Source organism: Dromiciops gliroides, chromosome 6 (genome assembly GCF_019393635.1).
Source record: "Dromiciops gliroides isolate mDroGli1 chromosome 6, mDroGli1.pri, whole genome shotgun sequence".
NCBI classification, from domain to species: Eukaryota; Metazoa; Chordata; class Mammalia; order Microbiotheria; family Microbiotheriidae; genus Dromiciops; species Dromiciops gliroides.
In genome coordinates this window covers 279,729,605-279,743,241 of record NC_057866.1, presented here as the reverse complement: position 1 = coordinate 279,743,241, position 13,637 = coordinate 279,729,605, and the positions used below count along the sequence as shown (strand labels likewise).

Below are 13,637 nucleotides of genomic sequence, written 5' to 3'. Positions count from 1 at the left end.
GAAAGAGAAGGTTGGGGAACCCTACTCTTCAAATGACAGGATACAGAATAGTCATTTGTTAACATCTGTTACATGCCAGGCACATTGTAAGTGTACAAAGAAAAGCAAGATGATGATGATGTGCCTGCCTTCAAGGAACTCAAAGTTTAATAGAGGAGAAAGCATGCAAACAACTATATATGTACTGGATGTTTAGTGGACAAATTGGGAATACTCAATAGAAGAAAGGCACAAGCATTAAGGCTTCATGAAGAAAGCAGAATTTAACTGGGACTTGAAGGAAGCCAGAGAAGTGAAGAGGAAGAAAATTTCAGGTACAAGCAGTGAAAAAGCCCAGAGTTCACATTATGGAGAGTCATGTGAGAGCAAATGATGATCAACTGCGAATGTCTTAGTTATTCTCAATGATCCAAGACAATTCCAAAGGACTCATGAAAAATGCTATCCACAGAAAGAGAAAGAACTGATGGAATCCGAGTGCAAATCAAAGTATACTATTTTTCACTTGTATGTGTGTTTGTGCATGTGTTCCTTTTTGGTATCTTTATTCTTTTATGATATGGCTCATATGGAATTATGTTTTACATGACTGCATCTGTATAATCTATATCATATTGCTTACCATCTTATTGAATGGGGAGGTGAGGAAGGGAGAGAAAAAACCTGGAACTCAAAATTTTGAAAGAATGGTAAAATTGTCTTTACAAGTACTGAAAAAATACTATTAAAATTTAAAAAGTAAAGATGTTATAGAATTTCCCCTGGAAGCAAAGTCAAGTTCATTGGATTATGGGTTGTAGACTCAGTTTTTCCTCTCTCTGTCTCTCCTCTCTCTCTCTCTCGTTAAATTGAAAAAACTTTCGTCCTTGTCTTGTGGGTACGTCTGATTTCATGTCTCCATTTTCCTGTCTTGTGGTACTTCTTCTGATTTCCATGATCTTTAAATATTAGTGAGAGTGATAGCTCTGCTCCTCTCTGTACTTGCCTGTCTAGTCAACATTTCCCCCCCCACACCTTTTTTTAAAAAAATTCATTTATCTACTTAGTCCATAGTTCTGATATGTCTTCTATGTAACTTGGGGGAGAGGAGGGAAGAATATGAGAAATGAAATTATATAATCATTCTCATGATTACAAACACATTAAATGTAAGAGAGGTTAAAATGCTGAATTTTTTTCCTAAAAGAAACGGTTCTCAGAGACTCATCCTATCTTATCTCTTTCTTAAAACAGATCTTTTGGGGGTAGCTAGGTGGCACAATGATAAAGCACTGGCATTGGATTCAGGGAAGACCTGAGTTCAAATCCAGCCTCAGACACTTGACACTTACTAGCTGTGTGACCCTGGCAAGTCACTTAACCCCTGTTTGCTGCAAAAACAAAATAAAAAACCAAACAAAACAGATCTTTTTCCCCAAAATATATTCAACACTCAGAAAAACAATCCAGAAAGTGATCAAATTTGTCTATGAGGAAAAAACAGCATAGAACAGAGTGGCATAAAGGTTCAATGCCAGGATTGAGGGTATATTTCCTTTTTGGCAGATAGTGTGAGACTGGCATCTTCTCTTAATTTTCTGCTATCTTTTTATTAGATTCAAGAAATATACATCATTTCAATTTTATCCAGGTATTTCCTACATAAATCAGTAGTGGAGGGCACCTCATTGATATATGATAACATATGGAGAACACCCTTTCATTCATGACAAGCACTTGGGGGGTTTTGATCTAATTTCTCAGGTGGGGAAAAGGACCAAAACACTTTTCCTCACAGTTCCCATCACCTAAGAGAACCATTATTTAACTCTGTGATTTGTGTCGCTTTTGAAGTCTCCAACTTTCTATTATAATGTTAGTCAGATTTAAGAAAAAAGAAAGGAACAGCTGTGTAGTGAAGTGGATAACATGCTAGATCTGAGTCAGGAAGACTCCTCTTCCCTGAGTTCAAATCTGATCTCAGAACACTTCTAGTTGTGTGACCCTGGACAAGTCACTTCACCCTGTTTGCTTCAGTTTCCGCATTGTAAAATGAGCTGAGTAGGAAATGGCAAACCACTGCAGAATCTTTTCTAAGAAAGCTCCAATGCTAAAAGCAGGAAGCAAGAAAAAGAAAAACGTGACCTCGACAAAATAACAGCACATGTTCAGGTTCAGTATGTTTTGGAGAATAGGGATTGAGGTCAAGAACATCAAGGGAATCAATAAAAAAATGAAGGATGAAGGACTTTACAGTAATGGATTACCACAAAGTCGTAATCAACAAAACTATTGATACTGGATAAAAAATGAATGTCCTGATCAATCGAATAAATCAGGTACACAACATAAAGAAGCAAATGAGCACAGAAAATTATTGTTTGATCAATCTAAAGATCCCAACTATTGGGACATGAATTAACTATAGACAAAGCAGTTGGGAAAATTGAAAGCAGTCTGAAAGAAAGTAGGCACTAACATCTTAGGGGCATATGCTAAGAGCTGAATAATATGTGCATGATTTAGACCTAATAGGTGACACCATAACCAAATTAAGTGTTATGGAAAAAAATTACCTGTCAGATGAATAGATAAGGGAAGAATTCATGACCAAATGAAATAGAAAGCATTACAGGAGATAAAGTGATCATTTTGATTTGATTAAATTAAAAAGGTTTGCTCAGACAAACACCATGCAGCCAAAATAAAAGGAAAACATTAAACTTGAAATGTTGTTTACAGCAAATTTCTCTCATAAATGTCTTATTTCTCAAAAATATGGATTTCTAAGAATAAGAGCTATTCGCCATTGATAATTGGACAAAGGATACAAACTGGGCAGTTTCCAGAAGAAAAAAAATCAAAGCTATCAATAGTCTTGTGAAAAAATTCTCTAAATCAGTATAATTAGAGAAATGCAAATGAAGACAACACCAAAGTACTACTTACACCCCCATAAGATTGCCTAAAATGGCAGAAAAGGAAAATGATGATTGCTGAAGAGGATGTAAAAATACTGATACACTAATGCCTTTTTGGGTGGAGTTGTGAACTTGTCCGTTCCTTGTGGAAAACAAGGAACTATGTCCAAAGAACTACAAAACCCTGCATGACCCTTTACCTATCAATACTGCCACGGTCATACCTCAAAGAGAAAGAAAAAAGGAGAAGGATTCATATTTATAGCAGTTCTTTTTGTGGTGGCAAAGATTGGAGACTAAAGGGATACCCAACAACTGGGCATGGCTAAACAGAGTTACTGGGTACAGGAATGCTCCTGTGCTATATGATATGATGAAGGGATTAGTCTCAGAAAAACCTGATAAGTATGATATGAATTTGATGCTAAGTTAATTGAACAGAACCAGTAGAGCAATGTAGACAGTAACAATAATTTTATTATGATAATCGACTGTGAAAGACTTAGCAACTTTGATGAATAAATGATCCACAACAGTTCCAAAGGATTAAAACTGAAAAATGCTATCCATCTTCAAATAGAGAAAGTATGACTCAGCAAAAGTTGAAGTATATTTTTTTCTCCTTAATTTTATTTTAGTTTTTTTTTGCTTCAGTCATTCATTTATTTTTTACAGCTTGGTTAATGTCAGAATATGTAGTGCATGACTTCATATCTATGGTAGTTTTGGTATTTTTTGCCTTCTCAATGAGAGGGAGAGAATTTGGAGTTGAAAGTAAATTTTTAAAAGGTGGACAAATAGGGACTGAACTTGCAAGTGCATTAGTTCAAAGATATCCTGAATGAAGATACTGCCTACTTAGTCCACAATTTTCGGCAATTTATGAGTCTGTAGAGATTTGCCTAGAGCAGCAAGAGGTTAAATGATCTGCCCAAGGTCATACAGTCAATATGTGTCAGAGGTGGGACTTTAACCCAGTCATGGCTGGCTCTGAAATCAGCTATTTATCCTGATGTCACTTTCCAGTCTCACCATTCCATTCCATGTTGATATGAGACCATCACTGCATCTCTTCCTTATAGGAACCTGATTCCATTATGGGTATCTCAACTCAGAAAGGTCAGCGTTGGCTCAATATTGTCAGGGTGAGATATGTACATACATACACACACCACAATGCATACCTATGTACATATAATATATGTAACACATACATGGAAATTTCTGTCATATGCGACTCAATAACTGCCATCCCAGAACTATCCCATAACTGCTTTCTTCAGAAAATATAATAACTACTTTTCTCTCAGAACACAGGAGTAAACTCATGCCCCAGACAAATGAACAAAGTCATCTGTCTTACATATACATACCACAGGTTGCATTTGTCCAAATGCAAGAAACCCCAGAACATAGGCTGACTTATATATGCTTTTATACAAGCCATGTTGCTAGGAAAGGGAGGGAATATGTGATCTACATTTGTACCATGGCATCATAGTTATTTTTTAAATTGCTTCAAAGAAAATTTGCAGCGTGCTGCTACTCTTCTCACTCGGACTTTCTCACCTCTTCCCCATCAGTTTTTTCCCCACCATAGGCATCCCCTCCTTACTCCCCTCACCCTCTATAACACAATGTTCTTCTTGCCTTTAGTCTAGTCTTCTTAAATAGAAAATCCTTAGGGAACAGGGGGCTGTTTTGATGGGTGTATTCACTTTACCAGGTACTTGATAAACTAATTCTTGAAGGCCCCTTTGGCATCTTGCTTGAACTTTTACCAGTAGTTACCAAGTTTGTTATTGTCCCTTCCTAAGGTACTGTGTATAGCATTGAACAAGGTGCTTTGGATGGGCATCTAGTTGCAGTATATAATGGGCCTCTCACCTGTTTATGCTTGGGAGATGACCTTTCTGTTGTCTAATGATACTTCCTCTATTTCCTGAAACCTGTACTTGTGAAGGTACCATTCTTTTTTTTTTTCTTTTCTTTTTTTTTTGTGTGTGAGGCAATTGGGGGTTAAGCGATTGCCCAGGGTCACACAGCTATAAGTGTTAAGTGTCCTGAGGCCGGATTTGAACTCAGGTCTTCCTGAATCCAGGGCCAATGCTCTAACCACTGTGCCATCTAGCTGCCCTGAAGGCACCATTATTAATAGCATTGTCATCTTCATTATCATCAAATTTGGGAAGTATTATCTAGAACATATAGCTACTTATTCTTGAACTTGGGCCTACTAGTAACCAGAAGAATTGAAGAGAGAAATTTGGGTGGGGGATATTCAGAGCCCTCTCTACTGGCTAAATAATAGGTTCCATTTCTAAAGATGGAAAAGCAATTAACAGAACATGGGCCTGCTTTCTTTTCTATGTAATAGCAGAAAGCAGAAAAAACTAGTGGAAATGGCCTGAATTCACTACTACATACAATTCTAGCACTCAGCTCACCTGAATGCTAGGTGACTGGCGGATGGGTCAATTTAAGATGATGGGAGAAAGGATAGTTTAAGTCCTCATGAGTTAAAATTTTATAAGGGAAAACAGCCCAGGGGAAATAAAAAGCTATCATGAAATCCTGAGGAGGAAAATGGAAATAATTCCACTGAGGAAGAAAAGGAGAAGTTGTGCAATGAGAATAATTAGTAGCACACAGGGCTGACCATTCAACTTACATTTAAAATGGAGCTCAGTGATGATCTGAAAACAGAATTACTTAGGAAAGAACTCCCTATTTGGAAAAAAAATGAATTCCTAGGAAAACTACAAAAGATTCTGGGCAAATTTAGTTTAGAACACTATACACCATATACAATAATACACACAAAAAGGATATGTGACCTCAATATTAAAGATCTTGTCATATAAATATAAGTAATTTAGATCATGTACCTTTCATTTCTATGGCTAGGTGGTGGACTGCTAAGTAAATACAAATGACAGCATGTGACTAAAAAAAAAGATAAAAAAGATAATTTTGATTATATGAAATTAAAAAGCTTTCCTAATCAATATTAAGCCTCTACTATGTTCCAGAATTGTATTAAACACTGGGGATACAAAAAAAAGAGGCAAAAAGACACTACCTAGCCTTAAGAAGTTTATAATCTGAGTGGATAATGAGCAATAAGATAGGAAAAGAGAAGGCAATTAACTGGGAACAAATGAAATATTTGTGATATGGGTCTGGTATCCAGGATATTTTGGGAACTAATGAAAATACATAAAACAAAAGCCATCTGGTAGTGAAAGGACATGAAGAAAAAGTTTACAAAAGAATAAATTTAAACTACTAAAAACTACATAAAATACTCCCAGTCATTAAAAAATAAGAGAAATGTACATCAAAGCAAACTTCGGTTTTACCTCACATTCAACAAATTGGCAAGGATGACAAAAAACTTTAAATAAGCAATTTTGGAGAGTTGTGGACAAACAGGAACATTTATACACAGTTGGTGGAAAAATGATTTGGTCAAGAAATTTTGAAAGCAAAGTGGAATTATGATAAGACAAATTTTAAAATGCCAAAACCCTTTTACTGAGAGATTCTATTTCTAGGCCTATATAATGAAGAGGGCAATGATAAGAAGAAAGACACAAAGTATTACACAAAAGTATTCATATTAGCACTTTGTGTGTGTGTGTGTGGGGGGGGCAATAAAGGGCTTGAAAAAAAGTAGATTCCCATTGATTAAGGAAATGGCTAAACAAGTTTGTGGTAAGGAATGGAACAAATGGAATATTTTTATGCTTTAAGAAACAATGAATAAATTCAATACTGAAAAGTATGGGGAAGACATGAGTTGATGCCGTTGTGAACTAGGAAGGACCAGGAAATATGTCCATAATCATTTATAACAGTGTAAATGAAACAACAAAACAATTGATATTACATTTGAGATATATTTTAGCCAAGCTTGTCACCCAAAGAAAAAATTTGGAAATGTATTTATATTTCCTTCTTCTTGGTACAGGTAGGACAGACTATGGGTATGGAATTCTACAGGTCATATCAGAATTTTTTGATGTCTTGGTTAATTTTACTGAATTGTTTCCCCTTCCTAATGATTTGTCATAATTATGGCCTTTGCAATGGGAAATGGATGGATTGGAAATTTCATAGGAGATGTAAAAACAAAAATAAATCAATGATTGAAAATATTGATTAAAAATAAATAGATGTATATGAAATAGTTAATATAGATTATTTCAAATTAAGTGGATTATAATAGATGTGTATGAAATATGGCAATAAGAGCTGTTAATAAAGCACAGATATAGCAGTGTTACATAGTCTTTTTTTTTTCAGGACAATGAGGGTTAAGTGACTTGCCCAGGGTCACACAGGCTAGTTAAGTGTCAAGTGTCTGAGGCCTGATTTAAACTCAGGTATCCTGAATCCAGGGTGTGGTGCTTTATCTACTATGCCACCTAGCTGCCCCCATAGTCTTTTAAAAGTAGCATATAGTCTAAAGATCATGGCAGCTAGGTGGTGCAGTGATAAAAGCACTGGCCCTGGATTCTGGAGGACCGGAGTTAAAATCTGACCTCAGACAACTTGACACTACCTGTGTGACCCTGGGCAAGTCACTTAACCCTCATTGCTCTGCAAAACAAAACAAAACAAACAAACAAAAAAAGACTGTTAGTGCTAAAGATCAGAATGAAATGAGGCTGGGGAGAACAATGAAGGAACTATAAGGGCAATTTTATTATTGTTATTATTATTTTTTTGGTGAGGCAATTGGGGTTAAGTGACTTGCCCAGGGTCACACAGGTAGTGAGTGGTTAAGTGTCTGGGCCAGATTTGAACTCAGGTCCTCCTGACTCCAGGCCGGTGCTCTATAGCTACTGGGCCACCTAGCTGCCCCTTTATAGGCAATTTAAGGAGAAGGACCAAAGGAAAGGGATAGGAGCATTGCTTGGTGGGGAGATATACTAAAGGAAGAAGGGAAAGTCTTGACCAGCATGACTCAAAGTTGCCACTCTAGAACTTCGAAGTTTGAGAATTCTAAGATCTAAGCTTCTAGAGAGAAAAGAAGAAGGACAAAAGAAAGAGAGAGAGAGAAAGAGAGAGAGAGAGAGAGAGAGAGAGAAGAGAGAGAGAGAGAGAGAGGAGAGAGAGGAGAGAGAGGTATGGTGGAGAGAAGAGAAGAATCTGAATAGGGACCTACCTCTTGGAGGCAAGTATAATGCAAGCAATGTTCTGGACACAGAGCAACAGGTAAAGAGGTAAGCCACAACATAGTGGGGAAAAAGAACTGAACTTGCAATATTAACATGCATTATTCAGATGGTATAAGTTTGATGGGAACCTCCAGCAACTCCAAGTTCATTTCTTGAAAATATCCAAGGCCTTAGAGTTATACTACCTAGGTTTATGTTCATATCTAGTTTGAAACTGTAACTCACTTGATGCTGGGGAATTTTCTCTTTAGCAAACCCTAAATCATTTCCCTTCTAGACTTATGCTATGAATTTGGGGGGAAGGTTGGTCAGTCAAATGCTGAGGGATGTTTTCTAGGAACCTAAGTTTGTACTAGAGTCTTAGGCCCTTGTGCATCTCTCATTCCTGTGAATTCCAAGATATCTTCTCTATGTGGGACTTTTCCTGATTCTCTACAGTTGGGAATGCTTTTCTCTCCAGCTTACCCTCCCTCTGTTCCTAAAATTACTCTGGAATTACATTGCATATATTACATTTATTTATGAATATTCTCCTCTACTTTAAAGGCAAGGATTATATAATTTTTTCTTTGTATACCCAGTACCAAATATGGTGCCATAATTCAATGTCATGGAAATCAAACCACCCTAACCACCACAGCATCAATTTATAAATGTAAACAAAAACCATGACATAATGCATCAGAAGGAACAAACCAGAAGAATCTAGTTTGAGAACCTGAAGGGAAATATTGAAAAAGTAGTGGAAAGGAAGGAGGCCTATTAGTACCAGATCTTAAAATATACTTTGAAGAAGTGAATAAAAACAATTTGGTAGTTATTTTTAAAAAGGAGAAAAATTGATGAGTGGATTAAGATTAGATATATAACCTAGAAGCAATCAAAATATAATAGTGTAGAGTTAGATAATTCCAAGGATGCCAACTGCTGGCATGAGGATTCACTATTAAAACAAAAAAATGCCTGGGAAAATTGGAAGTTCACTAGGGAAAACAGATTTGCAGCAAATATATTTGACAGAAGTTTGATTCCAAAACTTCCTAGGGAATTGATTCAAATATATAAGGACACAAGCTGTTGCCCAAGAGAAAAAGCCAAAGGAGATAACAGGCAGTTCTCATATTGAGAAATACAGAACCATAAGAACAATCATATTTAGAATGCTTCAAATTAATACTAAGTAAAGTGCAAGTTAAAACAACTGTGAGGGTTCTCCATACCCTCAAAACTGTCAAACTGGGCATATTTCCTGACCCAGCAATGCACTACCAGACTTATGCCCCAGAGAGAAATGAAAAAAGATGGAGGATAAATATAAAAATGTATAAAAAAATTTTTGACACAACTTTTAATTGCAGCAAAAAATTAGATACTGAAGAGGTGCCAAATTGGGGATGGCTAATCAAATTATCGCACATGAATGTAATGGAATATTAATATACTCTAAGAAATTATAAATGATGAGAGATTCAGAGAGACATTGGAGTACTTTATGAACCAATAGAGGGAGAGAGATGAGAGTCAGAAGAACATTTTATATAATAACTATGGTATTTTAAAGGAAAAGACCTCTGAAAGATTTCAGAACATTAATCAGTCTGGTGAATGGTAAAGACTACATCAGATTGGTGATGAAGCATGATTTCCAGCTCTTGGAAGAAAAATAGTAGATGCAAAATGAATCACATATTTTCAAATGTAAGCAGTTATATTTGATTTCTGTAAATATACATACATACATACATACATACATACATATGTATACATATATATATATAGTTATAGTTATGAGAGTGCTTTCACTTTTAGGAGGTGGAAGATTTAAGGAGGGAAGTGATAAGGTATTAATAGTTACACTAAAAAAAGGAAAAATTTAAAAAGGATCAATAAAACACTGAAAAGAGAAGAAAGAAGGGAAATTCGGAAGGGAACACAGATAGGCATGGCTGTGTGAGTACTACTATGTTAAATTTAATATATACTAAAAAAAAACCCAACAAGCTGCATGTAATAGACTCACAGTTTCATCTATAATCTTTTCTGTTCTTTATTTATGGAAATGCTCATCTTTATTACTATTTTACAAGTTTGCTATAATTTTTGTAGAAAAAATAGAACATAGAAAAAGAATTATAGGAATTGAATAAAAGTTCAATCATCACAATCCAAACTGTATAGACACTGAGCTTAATTATATGATGCAAAGGTGGTTAGATGTAGCAGAAATTCTAGACAACCTTGAGCAGGCCATAGACTAAAAACAGTTTTATATCCTGGTTGTCATTTGTTAATTGTTTTTCTGCCTTATGAAATGCTAGAAATTTCATGTAATATTCTATAACTTATTTTGCATATTAAATTTTGTTGGCATTTTTTATAGTTTTAATTAAATCAAATTTTTTTCTGATCTAGATAAATGAAGAGGTACCTATAAAAAATAACATCACCACCTACATATCTGTTATGACAATTAAAAATTTAACATGTTCATGCATGATAAGTGCTTCCTAACTTAGAAAGAAAACAAACCTTGATGGTGACAAATATTTGTGGGGTTTTTTAAAGCAAACCAAAGTTTTGTTTTCCATTTAAATAGCAGCCAGTGTCAAATCTATATCCTGATGAAATCCATCATAAGCAGATATCACAGTCTTGGAATTCCACCATGCATGTGCAAAACTAAGGTCATAAGCACTGTTGAAAACTGAGACAGCTGAGTTGTCTTTGACTAAACAGCAGAGAGATGGAGGTTTGTGGCTGTACTTACCACAGTGAAATTCATCACTTTCAATATCCATATCGTCATGGCTAAGTTAACAATTGCAGTAACCAGAAGCAGGAGGACAAAAAAGTATAAGCACCTCTTCCTCCATCCATAAATTCCAACTGGATAAAATTGAGGATTCTCCGTTCGGGGCAGGTGATTCTGCTGTGTTGCCAATATGTACTGTTCTCGTGTCATCTGTAGGGGTGTAAATGACATCATCAGAAACTAAAATCCATAAAAATTTTCTTGTGATTGAGTCAGAGTCCCTACCAAGTGGGTCTCTGTACCACCCTCAGGCTGAGTGCATTCCCTAGAAGTGGTTCCTGATGGATGTTGGAATCAATAAAAGTTAAAACACTTGATACATGTCAGTAACTCCCACTATAATGATTTTTTAATTGGTATCTGACACATTTCCTCAAACAATTACCATCACAATGGCTTGGTAGAAGTTCTCTTGATGCTGATGGCAACTTGAGAATTATATACAATTTCCAACTGCTGTTTTATTTCTGTCCCCAAATTCAGAAATCAGAGATTTAAAGATTGAGTTGGAAGGGACCAAGGGGTTGCCTAGTCCAAACTAGCTTCATTTACAAATACAGAAGCCAAGTCACAGAAAGGAAGTAGTATACCCAGGCACACAGATTATTAGGCAGAGATGGGACTAGAGCCTAGGTCTGATGACTTCTGGTTCAATGCTCTTTCCTCTTTACTATACTGCCTGGAGTAGCCATTGAGTCCTTTCCCCGGATATCCCCTAAAAATCCTACCATATTAGCTATGGCAGAAGAACTAGCATGATACATGTCTCTGAGGGGGTATCACCACCCATATTCACCTGGCCTCCTGGGCAGGTGTTGGTCAACATTATGTCCAATGTGTAAAAGTCTGCCTCCCATCCTATTAGGTGTGAGGCACGATACTAAGCACAGGACATACAGATGCAAAGAGACTCTCTCTCAAAAGAAGTCTTCATAACAATGTATTCTTGTGCATATTGGCATAGTAATGCAAAGAATGAAACTAGCTCTCAAGGAATTTCCATTCTACCAGGGAAGATAATAAGCATATTCACAAGTAGTTACAGAATAAATATAAAGATAATAAATACAACATAGGTAAATATAAGATACTTTGGAGGGGGACACTGGGTGCTGGGAGGATAATAAAAGACTTCATGTATAAGAAGGTGCTTGGGGGTAGCTAGGTGGTGCAGTGGATAGAGCACCGGCCCTGGATTCAGGAGTACCTGAGTTCAAATCCGGCCTCAAACACTTAACACTTTCTAGCTGTGTGACCCTGGGCAAGTCACTTAACCCCAATTGCCTCACTAAAAAAACCAAACAAACAAAAAAAAAGAAGGTGCTTGGGGAAGCTCTCAGATGAAGAGAAGGATTCTGAGGAGCAAGGGAGAAGGGAAAGCCTTCCAGACATGGAGGACAGATCATTTCTTAGAGGAATATGGTGAAATAGACTACAATAAAACCATCCAAGTATATATAAGAAACATTGAGGGAAAAAAGCATTTATTCCGGTTTATGTGTACAGCATGAATAACAACAGGGTTTTTGTTGCTGTTGTAATAATGATGAAAATACTAATAATAGTTACAATTGATAGGGACTTTAAGGTTTACAAAATACTTTACAATATACTTTCTCAACTTGAATTCATAATGCTTTTAGTTGCATTTCAATTTTGGTTATCTCATCAAAATAAAGTCATTTGTATCTTTAATTATAATAATAAAAAGAAAAAATTATCACACTGAAATGAACATTTTTAAAGTAGTATTTTTCCATGAGTATAGGAAGCAACCCATTTAGATATTTCATATTCTGAAATGGACAACTAAATCCATTATGTGATGACTTGAAAGTATGTGGCAGGGGAAATCTGGGGGGCACAATAGATAGAGTGATGGGCCTGTAGTAAGGAAGACATATTTCTGAGTTCAAATTTGGCTTCATACACTTCCCAGCTGTGTGACCTTTGAAATGTACTTAACCCTGTTTGCCTCAGTATATCATTTGTAAAATGAACTGGAAAAGGAAATGGCAAGCTATTCAAGTATCTCTGCCAAGAAAACCTGATATGGGATTACAGAGAGTCAGACATGACTGAAAAATGATTGAACATTAACAACTACCTGGCGCTTTAGATAAGACAAGTCAAAAGAATATTTACTAGGTAAACTTTTCACAATATTCCATTTGCCTCCTTGAAAGAGTGATTTCCTTAACTATTTATGAAATATTTAAAGAAATTAGTTGTTCATAATCAAAGTAACATTAATTTTCATTTTTCCCTTTCACCATCATCTCTGTAAATCTGAATTCTATGATAGTTGCCACCAATTTCACCTTCATGATGACTGTCCCAATAATGGGGAGAAGTTGTGTGTCCAATAAATGCACCAGAGAAATGATGTAATCCTGAATGATGTTTGTGGCACAGGCTGAGTGTTGACAAGTTAAATGTTTCCATTTTCTTTTATTTTTTCAATTTTAATTTATATTTATTCCTGAGAACTCAAATAATATTAGCAAACCTTTAAACGTTCAAGGAAGGAAGGAAGGAAAGGAGGAAGGAAGGAAGGAAGGAAGGAAGGAAGGAAGGAAGGAAGGAAGGAAGGAAGGAAGGAAGGAAGGAAGGAAGGAAGGAAGGAAGGAAGGAAGGAAACAAACAAGCATTTATTGGGAACCCACAATGTGCCAGGCCCTGTGATAGGGGCTTTCTCTCATCTGATCCTCACAACAACCATGGGAAGTAGGTACTATT

At 36.1% G+C, this 13,637-nt stretch overlaps 1 protein-coding gene across 8 annotated transcripts in view; it reads right to left on the bottom strand.

Moving 5' to 3' along the window:
- The window catches only part of SGCZ (sarcoglycan zeta), a 623,247-nt gene that overhangs the window by 135,998 nt on the left and 473,612 nt on the right, over positions 1 to 13,637 (bottom strand). For 7 of the 8 annotated variants that reach the window (XM_043970999.1, XM_043970996.1, XM_043971002.1 and 4 more), the window contains one exon: positions 10,854 to 11,048. In XM_043970999.1, coding sequence (XP_043826934.1) covers positions 10,854 to 11,048 — 195 coding nt within the window. Of the gene's footprint in view, positions 1 to 10,853; positions 11,049 to 13,637 lie in introns of those variants that run through there. The other variant, XM_043971004.1, reaches the window with a different exon arrangement.